Raw genomic sequence first — 19793 nt, forward strand, 5'->3', positions numbered from 1 at the left:
TTGTAATTTTCCACTTTTTCTTTATCTCCCTAGAATGTGAAAGCATTTGCATCTTCAGATAGCCTAGCCAAGGTCCAAGAAGTAGCAAGCTGGCTTTTGGAAATGAATCAGGAACTGCTCTCTGTGGGCAGCAAGAGGCGACGAACTGGTGGATCTCTTCGAGGTAATGCTTCCTCAAGCCAAGTAGATGAGGAGCAGATGAATCGGGTCGTAGAAGAGGAGGAGCAGCAGCAAAGACGACAACAAGAGGAGCAACACATTGGAAGGAATGGGGAGATAGGAGGAGAAGAACCTGGATTTGATGACAGGCATGAGTCTCAGCAGGAGCAGTTAGAAGAAAATAATAATAGACTTATTACAGTGGATGAAGATTCCACTTGTAACCAAGAGGAAGATGACGATGAACATGCTGGTGATCAAGAGGAGGAGGTGGAAGAGGAGGAGGAAATGGACCAGGACAGTGATGATTTTGATCAGTCTGATGACAGCAGTAGAGAAGATGAACATGCTAACAGTAATAGTGTCACAAATTCCAATAGCCTCATGGACTTGCCCATTCACCAGTCATCGCCATTCTACATGAAGACAAAGGTGAGAATTTTTTCGTGCTCTTAATCCTCATTAACTTTAGATTTTGGAAAAAAAAAAGGCATATTTAGCACAAGCTAAAGTTTTACAATGAAGCAAACATTTTATTTCCTAAAGAGCTTACAGTGAAGGATTTATGTTAGCTGTTAATAATAAAAATATTCACATGCATTTGACATGAGCAAATACCCCTATATATTTTAAGGGATAGTATTCTGATGACTATGGTCAAAATACCAAGATGTTTCTTTACAAATATTTTTGCATAAGACCCTCCTGGCATTATTTATGCGATTTTCCTTCTCCAAGTGGGCTAGAAGGGAAGGTAAGCAATCGTACCCGTGTTGTGTTCTCAGACAAGATCTGGTTCAGTTAGGTGAAAACATTATAATGAAAAGATAGGGTGGAATATTATAGAAACATGAAGTTCTTCCTGCTGGTCTGCTGAGTTCCTTAACAAAATACAGGTTAAAAAATGTGGAATTGCCAGTCATTCAGTTATGAATTCATTACATAATGTCTTATTGTATCCTGCTTGTGAGGACCTTGAACCTGTGTGCTTGTTGTTGAAAACTTCAGATTTGCAATAAGAATCTGGAAATTAATCTTCATACTTTTATTTCCACTTATATCACCTAACATTTTAGATTAAAGAGAAGTTACTGGGTTATTGGCTGCAGTGTACATTTGTAGTTCACTATATTTTCCAAGTTCTTTGGGAAGGAGGAATTCCATTAACTCTTAGGAGCAGCAAAATAATGAAAGCAGTGATATTGACTAGTAAGAAAGAGGAGCAGGCCAGTGTTCTTCTGGGAGAATGTTCTTCCTAAGTCTATGGACTGATTTCTTTTTCTTACTCATTAATTGTTAATAAAACACCTAGCCTCCTCTCACCTTTCAAAAAACAAAACCTCCTCAGACTTTTGAATTTACTTAAAAAAAAATTATTAAAACCTGATGTAAAATGAAACCACAAGTCAGCTAACATAAGTTAATGGGTTGACTATGAGCATAAATGTATAGAGATGGATAATCAGTCTTGAAGATGCACCTGAACAGGTAAATAGGGTGAATATTTGCTTCTGGAATCTACAGCGATGTTTTTTGTTCATAACAATAGTATGCAATTCCATATTTACAGTATCTCAGCTAGCATATTTTATTTTTGAAAAGTTGTAATGTTTTCACATGAGTTTTAACATAATTTTATATTTATAATTCTACTCTTAGGGTACTGAAGTATATGCTTTCTAATTTGGAATGAAAAACTGTCTTATTTCATATAATTGAATTGAATTTTACTGCTGAAATCCTTGGTTTTATTTCAACACATTGGTTTTCATGTATTTAGTATGTTTTACTGAGTATCATGTAACAACTTGCATCCAGTATGGACAATAATTAATGTAGGAAATTATTATACTCAAAATTATGTTTTTAAGTCTCTGAATTGGAAACTTGTTGAAGTGCTTTGTAAGTAACTATACTCAAATTATGTACAGACAGAGCAGAGCATAATTTTCAGTGGTGGCCAGTTCTGAAGCTTTTTTATTGAATTCAGTTGTGAATGTAGCTTTTTCTTTCTTTTCTTGAGGCATATTTGACATGAACTGAAACAAGCCAGTGTAGCCTGAAGGAAGATGTCTGAAAGATCTTTGTACAGATGCAAAATTTCTGTGTGTTCCGATAGTTGCTCTGCATATTCGATGCAGTGCTGGCCATTTTTGTTTGTGCTCCGTCCCCAGGCTGTGCTTCTGCAAGGATTGTTGGGCAGTCAGGTAGCAAACCATATTTGGTTTTTTTTCATGGTGCAGCTCTGTTTTAGGAAGTTTCAACTGTGTGCCTGAAGTATCAGCACAGGTTAGAAAGCTGCTTGAGCTGGCACTGCTCAGCACGATGGTTACACATTAGAACTGACAACATGAAACATTAATGTTACCAATTCATTAACAAACCAATATTTAACCAGAGGAACACATTCTGTGTTACAAAGTGTTGTGGAAATAAATCTGTGAGAGCATGAATGTATTACCAGAGTAAAAATAAACATGAGTAATTAATATGCTGCTTTTGAGAAGAAAAGGGAGTGTTAGTAGACTTGTTAGCTATATTTACAAGTGATTTCTGCTTCTACCTGTTGAGGATGGAGTAATTCTAGAAGACTTGAACCTGGTGGACTTATTTTTAGCTTTTCAGACACGTTTCTCAGTGTTTGCAGTCAATTACAGTTCTCATAACTCTGGCTGAATTACCTTGCTGTGTGCTGTACTCTGTGAAACTTGCTTTGTGCCACCATTACAGGCAGTGATGGCTGAATGCCCTACTTCATGTCCGTGTGTCAGATGTAAACCTGGCTCCTGAGAATCATTCCTGATGCAAAACAGTTTATTCTGCTTGTACATATGGGCAGCACACTTTCACCACTACCAAATACCAAGAGATAATAGTGAGACTGAACAAAATAGCAACTGCTACTACTGTAGGTGTTGTGCAGCTCATCTTAATTTTTTTAATATCTCTGTTCTTTGTCCTTTTACTTTTTCTTCCTTTCCTCATAAGCTACTGAATAAAGTCTTTCTCTAATCTGACTTTTTGTTTGTTGACCTGCAGAATCCTGTGTGGCTAAGGAAGGAAATGTCATATTTCCCCCTTAATACCACAGTGTACCCTGCTTGTGTTTGCTGCTTGTCACTTTAGTAGCAGCAAGCATGCTGTGTTCTAATAGATACATATAAAACATATAAAAATATTTGCCTCATAATACTGCTCTGTGCAAATAACTGGTATAATTGCTGCCATAATATTGTGAAAATGTTATGAGTAAAGGGCATGGGCACTTGAAATGAGAAGGCTGGTGGTTCAGGGGGGACTTCATTGCATTCACCACTACCACACAGGAATCCAGAAGGATCCTTGTGGTCACCTTCTATGATTTCTTGCATAAAATATTAGGCTGGTCTGTATTGACTTCTGTGCAAGCTAAAGCTTATTTTTTGAAAAATGTCACTTTTTGAAAACAGGAAACTCTGCAGCAGGGCAAATCTCTCTCAAGCCTAGTTTAATAGTTTGTTAGTTATCATCAGTGTTTAAATTTCACCTTTACTCTGCCTTCTTCCTGTTGTCTGAATTTTTCTATTACAATTTTGTTTTATTTTCATGTTGTATTGAAGAGCTGTTTAACAAATGTGTTTTTTTCTCCCCATACATTAAGCAATCAAGTTCTTCCCTGAAAGATCTCTTAAATGTAAATAATAAGGACAGTGTGTTCTTTAGCCATATTTTTCTATTTTTTGTTCTTGTTATGATACTTCTCTGAGCACTTTGGTATTGGAAAATTTCTCTTGAATTACAGATGTCTTTATATCTTGATCAACAATCTGAATGAGGGGATTGAGTGCACCCTCAGTGAATTTGCAGGTGACATCAAGTTGGTTAGGAGTGTTGATCTGCTGGAGGGTAGGAAGGCTCCATAGAGGGATCTGGACAGGCTGGATTGATGGGCCAAGGCCAAGTATATGAGGCTTAACAAGGCCAAATGCCAGATCCTGCTCTTGGCTCACATCAGCCACATGCAGTGCTACAGGCTTGGGCTGAGTGGCTGGAAATCTGCACAGCAGAAAAGGACCTGGGGGTGCTGCTGGAGAGCAGCTGAACATGAGCCAGCGTGTGCCCAAGTGGCCAAGAAGGCCAAATGCATCCTAGCCTGGATCAGCAATTGTGTGGCCAACAGGACCAGGGCAGTGATCATCCTCCTGTACTCACACTGGTGAGGCCACCTCAAATCCTGGGTCCAGTTCTGGGCCTCTTAATACAGGAAGGACTTTGAGGGGCTGGAGCGAGTCCAGAGAAGGGCAGTGGAGCTGGTAAAGGGTCCAGAGAACAGGTCCTATGAGGAGCAGCTATGGGAGCTGGAGTTGTTTAGCCCAGAGGAGGCTCAGGAGAGACCTTATCACCCTCTACAAATACCTGAAAGGAGGGTGTAGCCAGGTGAAGGTTGGGCTCTTCTCCCAGGTAACAAGTGGTAAAACAAGAGGAATTGGCCTGAAGTTGCACTAGGGGAGATTTAGATTGTATCTTAGGATACACTCCTTGCAGGAAAGGGTTGTCAGACACTGGAACAGGCTCCTCAGGGAGAAGGTTGAGTTAACATCCTTGGAGGTATTTAAAAGACATGTAGATGTAGCACTTAGGCACATGCTTTAGTGTCTGACTTGTAGTAGTGTTAGATTAATGGTTGAACTTGATGATCTTAAGAGACCTTTTCCAACATAAATGATTCTATGATATCAGAACTGCAGTTAAAACAAAGTAGCAGCTGTAACAAAGACAGTTAAAATTTGTTTATGCAATGTATTTGCCTATTGATATATCAAATAACTCCATGCATTGGGATTTCATGTTTGACTGATTTGTCTAATCTGATACAAGTCTTCTTCAGAGAGCTTTCTGTTCTGTAAGGTTGGCCTGTGTCCTTTGTACCTACAGAACTAATGCTCAGTTGTATTAAAGTGACCGGAGTTTTCTCACATGTCAGGTTCTTTACTGTTTGTTAATTTTTGCTTCAGTTGATCTGTGTCTTGTCAAATGTTCCCATATCTGTTTTAAAAATACTAAATAGCACAAGAGAGCTAAGTAAATATATATAGCAGTCTGACAAAAACATGTTCTTGATGCTGATTCTTCACTGATTGCATTGTATTTGTGGCATCCATTTCCAGTGCTCTGTGATGACTTTGTATTAATTGAGTTCTGTTGGGTAACAATTAACCACAGCATAAGCAAACAAATACTCTTACATCCCATATTTCATAGCAACTGCATTTAAATTCTTTTATCCCTATACATGTGGGATTCTGTTGCAATGCAAGGACAAGAATGTATTACTAGCAGTTGCCATCACTGTGAAATAGCTCATGTAAATTATCAATCTTGCTAACTTGAGATTTAAATTGTCTACTGGTGCTCATGCTCTTGAAATTGTAGTATTAGCAGATATATCATGCCGGCAATATTTTATGTTTATCAAAATTGGTGTTTATGACAGAGGTGATACCAGCATGATTTTGTGAAAGAAAATGTCATTAATGCTATAATCCTATTTTATGACAACCAGTGCATTATTTTCTCTTGTACTGACACCTGGGTTTCACCACAGAGTTATCTAGGTTGTACTCTGTTTACTTTTCCAAGTTTTTTTTCCTGTAAATCTATAGATTTATTTCATATTTCTGAAATATTTTGATTGTTCTGATGCTTAAAAATATTTTGATCATAATACATACAATCTTTAACTTGTTCTATTTTTTTTGTCTTTCTTTGCATAACTGCTCCTGTAACTCAGTTTCATAGTTTTTAAATATTAACGTCTTCAATATACTTAAATATTTTGTTTTTAATTATGTTTTTGGTTCCCATTAAGATGAATTGTTTTTCTTCAACTGCTGCAAACTTTTTATATTTACAGGAGCATTGCTTCCTGATTATTTTAGAAATTGTGTCTAAACAGCTACAGTAATTTATGGGTTCATTCATCTCTGAAGGGAATTGATTTTGTGGGGAAAAGAGTCATGATCACTTGTATGCAACCTCCTACGAATTTAACTTTTTTCAATTAGTTTTTATTTATCTAAAATTCAACATTACATAATAATTTTGATGTTAAATATCTCTAATGTTGAAGCCACCTCAGTTAGGAAATACCCACTTTAAAAAAAAATTAAACACATGAATTCATGGAAAGCATTATCTGCATTATTTCAAGCAAGTATTGTCACAGATTTCTATGGTGTAGGCAAAATAGCCACTTGATATCAGACTAACAGGAGGAAATGTGTTATGTAAGGACCTGAATTTTAAAATCCAAGTGTGCAGGTGGAGCAGGAAGATTGTTAGCTGGTGCATAGCCATTCCTGCTCGAGGTTTCAGAAAACACTTTTGTCCGCTCTGCTTGTAGGGAGGGATTTCTGAAGGAGTGTTTGAGCCCAATTATGTGAGATGCTTTATCCTTCTGGGCAACAGGCACTGTTCAACATGAATCTTTGCAATTTACTTAAACATTTATTTCCTTTTCTTCTGTTGAGGCTGTCATACAATTTAGCAAATTTGGTTCTATGAATGTGAGATGTTACTTCTGTGTTAGCTATCTGGATTGTGAGGGTGACTTCTCATAAGGGGTCAGGCATTCGTGTGTGCAGAACCCTCCAATAACTTCACTAGTCTCCTCTTCTGATGCAGGTTTGCTTGCTGCAGAATTGTGGGTTGTGATTGTTTTGTTGGTTAGCAGAGCTTCCAAGGAAACAGATTAGGTAAAATGAAGATGAAAAATTATTGTATAGTTGCATCTACAACCACAAAAAACACTTTGATACCCTTTCAGAAGCTGTCATATTTTAGCGTTTGCTTCATTACTAAAGGTAATAATATTTTTTTTAATGGATACATTTAATACATAACATATGTTATAAACAGCAGTGGTAAAGGCTGAGAAGCAGTTTAATTTTCATGTAAAACCAGTACTTTGATTGCAGCATCTTCTACCATACTTGACACCATACTCTCCATTTGGCTGTAAGTCACAAGAGAGAGTGTGTGTAAGCAATGGTGCTGTTCAGGAGTGCCTCTCCTTGATTGCTTATTGACATGCGAGAGTGGAGGGAGAGACGATACAACAGATAATCTGGATTGATTTGGGTGGAGCTGGAAGAGGATGTACCACAGGAAAGCCTGTCCCTTGGAGCTTAAATACCCATCTCTTCAGTTCTGAAACAAATCTAAAGCCCTGCTTATATACAGAGCTTTCAGCTCTTAAATAGTGCAGGCTGTGACAGAGTTTTTTGCTGCAAGGTGCCTGGTCTAAGCTTGTATGTAGAGCCACACAGATAAGAAGGATTTATTTTTAAGGGAGTTTTGGCTTTGGATGGAAAGACAGCATTAATTTTTTAAACTGAGGAAACCTAAGATTGCACTGGGCACTTTGTGCAAATGTGAAGTGAAAAGGACTCCAGTGTGAAAGTCTGCAGTTATTGTGTGAATTACTCATAGGCTAAAAGCAGGCTAGGGCAATAAGGGGGAATCAAAGATGATTACAGAAGGCTGATCCTTGGGAACAGATTTTTTTTTGTGTGTGTACAGGCAGTACATGGAATTAGGCAAAAGTTGCAGTGTGTGTAGGTGGAGGGTGGTTTGTGTGTGTTAATAATTTTTCTCCTCTGAGCAGCAGAGGGGGCTGCTATTGCTTTGCTGCAGCCTTCCCTCTGCAGACTTGTGTGGTGTTCCTTTGCAAAGGTTTTCCTCACTCCAGCAGCTAAAAGCCTGAAGCATGTGTTTTAAGTGTAGGGAATAAATGTAACAGGAACAGAAGGACTCAGAAGTTTTTATTTGTCAAGAAATATGTTTCCAGTATAGGAAATTATGTAGGACTATTTCCTTTACAAGAACAAGTGACTATTTCCTTTAAAAGAACAAGTATTAAAGATATTTTCAGATGGCTTGTGGGACGAGAATACAATATATAGTTCTCTAATCTGAGTACACAAGAGAAAGAGAAAAAGCTTCATACTGCAAAAAGAGATTGATTTTTTTACCTATTGTTTTTTCAAGGATCACATGCAAAGTATGTAGATTCTTCATGCCTTTCAGTTAATGCTTTAAAGGGTTTCAAACTAAGTTATAACTTGGCTAAAGCTGTGTCAGAAAGGCTACACAGGAAAATTGCTCTGGTTGTTGAAAAAAAAAAGGCAACAAAAAAGCACTGAGAGTTTTTTTTTTCACTCTTTCTTTTTCCTATGATACTATTTTTTAATTGAGGGGGATCTTCCCAAGGCATGCAAATACTTTAAGGGCAGGTGTTCAGGTATTGGGGCCAGATTCTTCAGTGGTGCCCAGTGGCAGGATAAGGGGCGATGAGCACAAACAGAAACATAGGAAGTTACATCTGAAAATGAGGAACAACTTTCCTTTGAGGGTGACAGCACTGGAACAGGCTGTCCAAAGAGCCTGTGGAATCTCCTTCTGTGGAAATACTCAGAACTTCTCTGGACATGATCCTGTGCAACCTGCACCACGTGGACCTGCTTTAGCAGAGAATTGGACTGGATGATGTCCAGAGGTCCCTTCCAATGATTCTGTGATTCATAACTTCCAGTCAGAATTACTTTTGCATTACCATGACAGTTTAGTTATTTACAAGCAAATTTTGTTGTTTAAAAATATTTTTTCTTTTTACTTTTCTGGTACAGAACTTGGTTTTTTGTATTGGGCGGTAATAACTTTAGAAATATTCATACTTAGAGATTAATATAAATCAACACTTCTAACCTTTGATTTCTTTCTCATTTATATACCCCACAGTTTAGTGCTAATTATTCCACACGTGCAGGATCATTTGAAAAGGTTACACAACTGCCATTAGATATAGTTTGTTAAATATTAAAGCATCCACAGAAGGAATGCAGATTCTTTGTTTCTCTGTAGATAGCAAGTTACTTCTCCAGCTTTACTAACTGCAGCATGCTTTTCTACAGATACCAGTGTTTTGTTTGAAAAGTACCTTTTACTTCCTGTGTTAATACTGTGTTTGACTTCCTGTGTTTACTTCCTTTTACTTGTCTGTATTAATTTGATTTCATTTGCTGCTCAAGGCTTGTAGACATTTAGCTATACTTTTCTAAGTAGAATTCTCCTACACCTTCACTTGTACATAAAACTAATGTGTTACATAATTGCTGCCCTGCTAATTTTTCCTACTCTGTGAGTGGATCATGAAGTTTGCTTATGGATATGTGGGCTATATTTGTAGTAATGTGGTTATTACCAAGGGTACATACTTGAATTGTCCTTTGAATTGTCCTTTGGTTGTTTGGCTTAGGCATTGCTTCCTAAAGGTAAATATTGGGGAGGTACTTGCATATGCTACTCAAACTTTCATATCAGTTTATTTTATGTAGAATAAATTAAATTGATGCCTTCATGATGACTACCTGAAGCAGCATCTTGTTGTCCCACGCTTTTGCATAGACTTTGAAATCAATGTTGGTTCAGCTCCCACGTGATTTTTGCTCTGCAACTTTGCTGTCAAAATGAAAATGAGCTTTTTTTTTTTTTTTTCCCCAAATGAAAGAAATAAAAAAATGTGCAGTAGTACTATTTGACCTCACCAATTATATGACAACAATATTATGAAGTAGAAATCATGCCAATGTGCTTCAGAATCTGTTCTGTATACTCGCTCTGTTGGGATATGTGACTTGTCTAACAAATATATTTGGGAGCTCTGCCCCACTTAAGTATGCCATTTGTTCCTTTTGTTGTTCTTGACTATGTGGCACATGCTATTGCCTGATGTGATCAATAGCCCAAATATTTCCAGTCTGTAGTGATACAGCTGTATTTTCTTGAGCATTTATCAGTGGATGCTGTTGCCCTGTCAGTTTTAAGCTGCTTCTCTTTTTGAAGGTTAACTGAAGTTGGTATTACTAGTTATAAAACTTAATGCAAATGATGAATCAAAGTGTGGAGAAAGTAAAACTTTTGCTGGTGAGTTAGTTTTTGGTATTGTTGACACATCTTTCCCAAATGGTTGTTAAATATTCCTTTAGCTATGAATTTGAAGTGTATATTAAAAAAAAAAAAAAAGTTATGATTAGTAACCTTCTTGCATTTGCTGATGTTTATACATATAAAATCATGGGATCTGAAATTAGCTTAAGGAACTGGAGGACTAGAAATTGCTCTGAAGACCAAAACTAAGTTTAATACCTGCTGCAGGACTAACATTTTTTCCTGGTATGTTTCTCACTCAGATCTATTTTTCAGATTACAGTATGTCCTTTATTTCTGTAGGAGACTTTTCATTATCTGCAGAACATGTAGCTATTCAGCAAAATGTGCACAGTGAAGGAATTTACATAACTTTATAAATTCTTGCTTATAAGGAGAGAAACTAGACAATGTCAATTTCTCTGCTAGTTATTGATTTCTGGACAGGCAAAATGCTTAAAAACAAAATTTCCAAGCTGTCTCAGCAAATGTTTGAACAGACAGCATCTAATGTCCATCCACAAAGGATGATTTTTGACACATGAACTGTTCTTCTTTGTTAGTGCATGTGTCTGATCTGTGCAGGCAGCTGTGCTTGTGTAGTAATGATATACTGTGCATTTTGTGTAGATTTATTGATGAGCTGTTATATTTTGTTTATGTGAATGTTTTACAGTTTGGTTTATTGGTGAAATTTCTATTATAAAAATCCCTGTAAAATTTAGAACAGGTGTTTCTATAAATGGTTAGTTTTGTCACAAGCATCTTCTCCCTTTTTTTCCATAGTGTGGTTAATGAAGATGCTGTCTAAACTTCATGCAAAATTTGTGAGACTTCTGCCCATTCTCTCCTGGCCAAACAGGTTCAGGAATTCACCAAATTATTATAAAATGTGTTTATGTTAAAAATCTTCATGTGCCTTGACTCTGTATGGTGCAACCTTTGATGTAACATTACATATAGTTAAGTGGTATTGAGATTTTAAAGGAGAAAATAATTAGTTCTAGTGGGTAGATAGGTATCTTGATAATAATCAGTGAAATACAAGTGGAAAGCATTGCTGTTGGACATCTTTTCTTCTGTCTTATTTCTCCTTTTCATGCTTCTTGCTAATTTTAAATTTTCTCTCTTTAGTTTGTAACAAGAATTGGGAAGAGGGAGAGAATCTGAGAAGGACACAATTCCTAAAGAAGTACAGAGATTTCTATTCTAAGTCAAGGTGGCCCAAACTAACTATTTCTTTGTAAAACCTGGCTTTTTAAAATCTTTGTTCTTACTAAAAGATGATATTTTCTACTGACTTTACTACCTGACCATACCTTGCAAAATGTAAAAGGAGTGAACTGTGAATTTTAGTAATACTCAGTGTAATTCAGTCTTGGAAGACACTGGCTATACTTTTCAGCTGTGTCATGACATATTACTCAGTTAATGCTTATAAAATTTTAATACATTTGTTCAATCCCTGGCCCCTCTGTGAAGTGGAAAATGTACTTATCGCCACCATGGATTGCCAGCAGGGATAAATTCCACCTAATTCATCATCAGAAGTCATCACTTCTTTCAAGTAAAGTATTAGCAACATTTCCTGTAAGTGCAAATCTCGTTCTTACCCAGTCAATGTTTCAAAGTGGGAAGGAGACCCTTTGTTCTTCTCATTTAACTTCTGGAGTGTCCCTTAAGGATGGCAGCTACCATGAGCATAGTGCCCAAAGGTATGGAGTACTAAAAAAAAATTAAACACAACAAATAATAAATACTCTTTTTGCCAATGTCATAATTCCTTCAGTTGTAATACCTTGGTGAGATTTTCTAAAACATGCAGAAAATAATCGAATTAATTAAATTGAATATGTAAAAATAAAGAAAGCAGAAGTGACAGAGCTAAATGGAAGAAATCAAACCAAAAATCATTCAATATGGATCAGATGTTCTTGCCAAATGTAATAATGTTGTCCCTCGACTTTTAAGCTGGACTTCATCCACAGCAAGGACACTTTCTGTTGGTACTCAGAGGCACTTACCCTTCTGCACAATTATTTGCTTTGGTGTAAACCACTAGTATGCCATGCCTTAAAGCAAGTGTGCTGTGCCCTGTGTGTGCAGGTATTCCTGTGTATGTGTTTTGGAGGACAGGCTGTTGACAGACTCTGACTCTTCTCACACTGTGCCAATCAGAATTTGGTGCTGGTGCACTTCATGTCTTTCTTGGCAGGGTTTGGTATCAGAATGCCAGTAAGCTCAGAGCTGGATTTGGCCAACCATACCAATTAAGAATGCCAGCCCTTCTGCAAACTACCTGCTTTTTTCTGTGCTCTAAGCATTCTTTACTTCACATATCTTGAGCTTTATAAATAGCCTCACAGCCCTTTGCAGTATGCTGTTACCAGCTGAAAAGGATTATGTAGCTTAATTTGGTGCTATCAAATGAATGCCATTGTAACAATCAGTTGCTCCATTTGTTAGATTTATGTGTATTTTACCGTGCTGGTAAGAAAAATAGTCTCGTATCCAAAGAGGCCTTGAAAACAATTTTGTTCTAAGCATACAAACTATAATACTTTGCACTGTTTAGCCTTTTATTTTGGCAGTTTTCAGTGTAGCTAATCCATGGAGCATTGTCGGGATTTGTTTTTTTAATGCTGAATAAACAGTGTTGGGACAGAATTCTACTACAGAAGAAAAAAAATGTTTAAGTGTTTAAGGTGGCGGAAATATTTTTAATGCTTTTTCGACAATTTTGGGGTTTTTTCTTGTTCCCATTTAATATATAGAAAGAAAAGTATAAGTCCAAAGCTCATTTCTGTCCATGCTTTTTGTACATTATTCAGAAACTGATAAACATGTTTTAAGTATTTTGGTACTGCTTTGTGCATTTTTGCCTGTGTAGGTATATAAGTGGAGAATTTCTCATTTAAAGTGTTGCATTTTATATGGAAGGGTGATATAATGATAAGAAAAGCTGAATTTTGCAGTATGGAAAATAATTTTTCAGTTTCCTATCTTCCCTTTTCATAAAAGCAGCCTCCTTACTAAAAAGCCACCTGCTTTCCCTTCCCCCAGCTTATCCTCAGATGGGAATTTGACTTGCATTTTAGTCCAGTGTTAAATATTGCATGACTTCTCTACCTGTTGCAGTTCTTAATTCTTGTCTCAGCTTTATTTAAAGGTGCAAAACCAGCATAAAAAAGTGGTCAGCAAATAAATTCCCACAGAACAGCTGTAGAAATTCTTTTTAACAGCTGTTGCAACACTGACTAGACTAAAGAGTTAAACTTGCTTATCCAACAAATCATGTATAGCCAATGAGAACTGGGCAGGCATTTCTGGAATATTTATAAAATGCAAGATGATGCAGCTGGATTTCTGTTGCATACCTGGAATGTTTTCTGAAATATTCACTGGAGAAATGAAGACACATGCTTTAAAGATAGTTTTAGAAAAAGTGACAGTGACAACAAGACACCATAGTATGGTAAATACAGTGATAAAATTAGGGCACTTGTAAAGCCAGATAATAGTTTAAAATGGTTATGTAAGGTGGGCATTATTTTGTTTAGATGCTCATGGTTAAGTATTTTTTTAATGTTATGACAACATCATTAGTATTGATACTATATAGTCTTGTCAATATGTGTTTTACTAGATAGTCTATGTTGTTTTCATAAACACTGCATGAGACCTGACAAAAATTGCCTCCTGTGAATGCAAATGTGCTCTGTTGTGTAATACTGTCATGACTGAGGGCACATCCCACGCCTATTGCTGCATGTACCTGCAAGTTCCCCTCCCTTTCTTTTGAGATGGAATTCTGCTCTTGTTCAGACACCTGGGAAGCTGTCATCTTTTTGGGACCAGTATCACTTGCTAAGGGATCCATGGACAAAGAGGGGTGATTTAATAGCTTGTTCTTGCCCAAAGGTGGAGGTCTTGACTGCTCTCCACTTCTAAACACTGTCTCTTCATGCATCTGGCTGCTTTGTGAGCTGTTTACAGTTGCTAATCTAGTGGAAAAATGATGTAGCAACAACAACAGTTGAGAATTTTCAGGTTTCCTACTTACTGGAGTTATTTCAGAGCTCACAAGCCTGACAAATTTTACTGCCAGTTTATTGAATAATTTGTTGAAAAACTGGCCAAAGATAGGAGGAGGGAAGTGCTAGTCTTCTTTTCCCTTCTAGAGTCTCCATTGGACATTTTTGTTTCCTTTCAGCTATAAAGAGGATCAGCTGTGGGATTGAACAGATGTAGTAGCAATCTCATTTTGTTACAGAGTAACATTCATTAAACTCACTTGAACTGGTGTTTCCAATTAGAAACTGAGAGTAGTGAACTCTTGGTGTTGGTTAGTCTGACTTGCTGCTGGGCTCCCCCATACATATGTATTGAAATCCAGTAGGTCAAAATTGAGTTTAATTTTATTTCTCTGTGCACTCACACTTAAATGCCAGGATGCTTAAACAGTTATGAGCATGCACATAGGCATGAAAAATATGTAGCAGGTATGTTTATGTGATGATCTCCCCTTTGCTGATATGCTTGATATTTCATCTTCCCTGGCCTCTACTAGTGGACTTTGGGGAATGCTATCTTGTGCAGTGTGAAGTCTTTTGCCAGACAGCAGCTTTACCATTATCCTTATCTATATTTTTTTGACACTTCATAATTTTTTTCAATATAGGAGTGTTGTACAAGTTGTACCATCTTCCACCAGCAGTTACAAATGGCGTAGCTCCTTATTGCTCTTCCACAGCAAAAGTTATAAGGTAGCTTTGTATTAGACACAGCAGTTTATAATGACCATGCCTTGATATGATTTCAGACCCAGAATTATGATCAGGAGTTATCATTTGAGTTAATCCAAGTTAAGAAAATCTGGATTCTTCTTCACTGTGTTCTTAAGCTTTGTTGCCAATGAAAACAACGTTTGTGCATTTGAGACTTTTATGTGTCACTGTCTGTCATCCTTTCCAGAGTTTATGCATCTCTTGGCTAATTTTCACATGATTTGGCAAAAAGATTAAGATTACACATATTTGCAAGATAAATAGAGGGTAGGTAGGTAGGAAATGGAAGAGACTGCTGAGGAGGAAATCTACAAAGTGACCATCACCTGTTTAGGATCTTTGAATCCTTGTGGAATTGGGTTTTGCTGTGATCATGTATACAGGTTCAGTCAACATTTGTTCCTTCCTTTACACCATAGAAGCCACTTATCAGTCAACACTCATAGTGACACATAAGCCTGAAATAAAGGTTTGGTATGGCTGGACTGTTCAGAGGGATGCTTCCATGTAGGGCCCCTGGCACCATGGGACCATAAAGCCCTGGAGAAGCTGTAGTGTAAGTCAAGTGCAATTTGAACTTGTATGATAATCTAACCTGGAGCCAGATTTTGTTCTTTCTGTTGCTTGTGTTTCAGTAGGTCTACACTTGAGGTTTTTTCATGGACTATGGAGAAAGCCATCAGTTTGCATGTTTTACTAATTGTTTTGCCTCTTTTGCATACTATCCAAGTGTACGCTTTTTAGGACATTTTGATCTCATAAGATCAAAATTGTCCTCCCCATTGATCTCCTTCATAGCCTCTTCAGAAGTCTTCATTATGTTTTCTTATATGTGCAGATTTTTGTATTGGATGAACTTGGACACAACAGACTAATTTTAGAGCAGTAGGGGTTTTTTTCTGTTCAGCATCAGTAATACAGTTGCAGTTAGCTTCTATTCAGCAGTGCCTTTTATCTGTACAATTTATTTGTTAATCTGCACAAAGCAGGCCAATATACAATCTGTCATTTGAAAACTGCTTGTACATTGGTATTAGAAATCTCTCACATAAATAAACTTGGGACCACAGTTGCTGGGTAAGTTGCTAATAGTGTCATGTAGGCTGCCTTGCTTTGCTGACAAAGTGGTTCTCGGTCTTTCTAGACCTGGGCAGGGACCAGCATGAATAGCAAATTAATAATAAGGATTATGTATAATGTAAATTATAGTGGATTCTGTATGCTACAGCTATCCAGAGCTTACTACAGATCTTTTTAGGAAATAAAATATCAAATATATTTAAAGGATTATTATGTTAGTACGATTAATTTGAGAAGGTGACTTTTGAAATGTTGCAGTTCTCTGCTTTGTCCATTTGAGGGCAGCTGTTCACCGATGTTAAGAACTTTGGAGAACCTGTGTGGGGTACTGCTATCTGCATTTTAGTTTTTCTATACTTGCAAATATTTAATTCCGGTCTCTCCAGGTCTTGTACTGTTCCATCACCATATTAAAATGTCATGATTTTGTTTAGGTTTTTTTTCCAGTAATGTTAGTATGCAAAACAACTCTAGAAGAAAACTGGGAAGTTTGCATGAACTGGTTTTTGGTGCTGGGATAATTTCATAATTTCATGTCTTAAAATTATGGCCTTCCGGAGTTCAGTACACTGAACAAACTAGTTAATTTTATAACATTTGCTTCCTGGTAAACAGCTCCAAAAAAGCTGACTTTGAATTACTCTGACTGGAAGGTATAAAGATTATTGCTGCTTTGTACATGCTTTAATTTTACAGGCATCTCTTCACTGGACTGGCCAAAAAGAAATAAGAGTCTTCTGGATTCTTATGCTTCCAATTAGTCAAAAGTCCATGATAGCCTTGAGTTTAAAAATACTAGTTTTGCAGGCACTTTTATGTGATTTCATTTCAAATGTGATCTTCTGATTAAAAGGACAGGTAGGCACTCAGAGCACTATTGGAAATCTGCCCAACTATATTTAGAAACATAATGTTAGTAAAATGTATTACAAGGCATTAAAGCTCAAATTTTCATAATTTCACATTTGTCAGGTTTATACATGTTCTCATCCCATATAATGCAAACGTATACACTTTTAAAGATAAAAGTGACAGAGTGGCTGTTTAAGCTTTACATTTGAAGCTTAAATTAGAATTACATTTATAATATATATGTATGGTGCAAATATAAAAATAAGTGATATCTACTATATGCAGTGTATTTCTGACACTTCTAAGATAGCCTTCACCATTTTTGTCTTCTCTCTTAAGACTGTGTTTTATTTTCTGGCTAAGGACTTTCACTTATTAAAAGTTTATAACTTTCCAGCATTAGCCTGGGACCTTTAAACACTGCTGTAAGACAGTGATACTTACAGTCAGCAATGTGTAGCAAATACAAGACTAAAAATTAGAGTGATGATAAGTGGAAGTAAAACTGGGACAAGACCTCATCTGCTAATGCAAATCTTTTTTTTCTGGGGGATAAAAAAGCAGGGGAAAATAGACACAGGTAAAAACTAAAGGTTTTTTTTTATTGCTATGGTTAAGTATGAAATCTAGCTCTGTAATTTCACATTGGACAAAAAAAGTGCCTTATTTTGCTATGGCTCTATCTACTAAAAGGGGACTATGCTAATTATGAACATGATCCTTTTTTTCGAACTAGAAGTGTGTCCCTGTGGAATTACTCTAGAAGAGTTTGGAAGTTCCTGGGGGAAAAACAGTGTACCATTGGGACTTTATCTCAAACCACAGAAGAAGAAGAAGGGCTGACAATCCTGAGTTTTGTGTTTTCACAGGTGTGAGAATAACCTGTGACTGGAACTGGTGTGGTGAGCAGTGCTTGGAGAATGCAATACTTGGGTCTTGTTTACTCCCCAGTTGTATGTAAATCTATAAATGGGCCAAGTTACATTCCTGTTTTGAACTCATGTTATAAACTAATTTTTTTTTTTAAAGGGGTGAGAGAATAAGCCTGTAAGGTAGTAAGATGCTGGCTCTTGTATCAACTAATAACAGTTGGTGGTCTGGCACACTGTCAAATTCTTTCAGCAATTGTGCAATGAAAATCTCTTAAAACTGAATTTAGTTCAGCAGTTTCAGCAGTTAGTTCAGTTTCTCTTAGTGCACCCAGAGAATTCTGTATGCAACTAAACAAAATATTGATTATTTATTAAAGAAGAAAGTAAGGCTTGCTTTTTACAGAATGTTGTACCTAATCCTGATCTAATCTCAAATTATGTTTATATAATTACATTGTATATTACATTTTGGTAAACTTCACACTTTGTTGGAATAACTGAGATGGTGACTAGTTCATCAGAAATGGAAAACTGATCTGTTGCTTCTTTTTGAATGATACATCAATAGGGTATGTGGGTTGATCTCTTCTGAGCTTTTGGTTCTGTTCTTCACTTTAGTTATTCAAAGCAAAAACAAAAGGCTGCTCTTTTCCTTCTTTGGAGTACTTCAGTGAAATTTTCTTATTTGAATAAAACTGAGATTCCGAGACACTTATTCTGAAGCATTCCAGTCAAATGGAAAGCCTAGTATTTGTATAAAATATGAAATAATTCAGAATGAAGTTACAAAGTATTGCCATTACTGCTGTGTACAGGCTAATGGTAAACTCTTCCTTGGAGTTTTAGCAGGAAGTGTGAAGTAGGAAATGTAAAGAGTCTTTTAGAAGAAAATTTATGTCTAGATGTGCTTTTGAATAACATATGAATGGGATGGTAGAAAAAAACCAAACCCAGCCATCTGTGCAAGAAAATACTGTGCTACCCAGCATTCTGTCACAGCTTTTCTGTATGCAACATCTGTAAAGACATAAGGATTGTCTTGTTTGTCTGAGAAAAGTATTGTGTTATAAGTAGGTGCTTACTGTAATGTATTTATACTGTCAATGAAATGTTAGGGGTTTGTTTTTTTTTTTTTTCTTTTTTTTTCTTTTTTTTCATAAAAAACTTTCCACATGCAAATGTTTGGTCAGGGAGGCCCTGTATATGCAAATGAGACATGCTTACAGCTTGGCTTTTAAAGGGGAAACAAAGGGCTAAGTGGAAATGCTAATACAGTCATATTTTAATTCTGTCTTTTGTCAAGTTACATTGTTGTGCTCCAAGCATTAAAGCATTACTGCACTCCCTCTTTTGCCCTTACATAATTATACAGTTAATTATCTTTGCTGGTTTGTGCATAAAGAGACTTGTAATATTTCTTAATGGTTATTTATTCACTGTGTTTTGGACTGTACTGACTCAGTTCTACAAGAGCCTTGATGGTTTTCTGCATCTCTTATCAGCAGTTTTATAAGACATTTTCACACACTTCTGTTTCTTGCTACTTAGTTTTGCTCAAAAATGTTTTCAAAATATGAATATGTTTTTAAGAAACATGTCCAAGTATAGGCAGTGGAAGGGGATTGTGGGAACATATGGAGACATTTTAGGAAAGCTAATTTGATCAAGAAATTATTTAAAATGAAAGTAAACTAATTGTGGAAAATCTGGGTAATAGACATTGCTTTGTAGCTTTGTTCAGTGGAGTAAGAAGTTTTTTCCTGAGAAATGGGCCTTAGGTTGGTTGCTAAGGGCAGGCAGACCTCTTCCCACATCCTTCAAGAGATGCTATGTTCTTGGAGGAAGAGCCCTCCTACTTTCCACTGGTGTGATGGATAGGCCTGAGCAAACTGGTACCCATACTCACGCGAAATGAGCTGGCCAGAAGAGGGAAAACTACTGTACCATTGCATCCTTGGAGCCAAAGCCACCCAGATGCTGCTCCCTGAATGGTGGCAGGGAGGGAGGAAGAGGGGCCAACCGGAGTACCTGTACTTCAGTAAGGAAGGCCAGGAGGAAGGAGTTAAAAATCACAATG

At 36.8% G+C, this 19793-nt stretch overlaps 1 protein-coding gene across 10 annotated transcripts in view; it reads left to right on the plus strand.

Moving 5' to 3' along the window:
- FBXW7 (F-box and WD repeat domain containing 7) overlaps positions 1-19793 on the plus strand; it is a 176940-nt gene that overhangs the window by 76220 nt on the left and 80927 nt on the right. For 9 of the 10 annotated variants that reach the window (XR_010998101.1, XM_068187280.1, XM_068187282.1 and 6 more), the window contains exon 2: positions 34-591. Coding sequence is in view for 9 of the 10 variants with exons in the window: in XM_068187287.1 (XP_068043388.1) it covers positions 34-591 (558 nt within the window). In the remaining variant the exon portion in view is untranslated. Of the gene's footprint in view, positions 1-33; positions 592-11259; positions 11311-19793 lie in introns of those variants that run through there. The other variant, XM_068187288.1, reaches the window with a different exon arrangement.

Source organism: Anomalospiza imberbis, chromosome 4, assembly GCF_031753505.1.
Source record: "Anomalospiza imberbis isolate Cuckoo-Finch-1a 21T00152 chromosome 4, ASM3175350v1, whole genome shotgun sequence".
NCBI classification, from domain to species: domain Eukaryota; kingdom Metazoa; phylum Chordata; class Aves; order Passeriformes; family Viduidae; genus Anomalospiza; species Anomalospiza imberbis.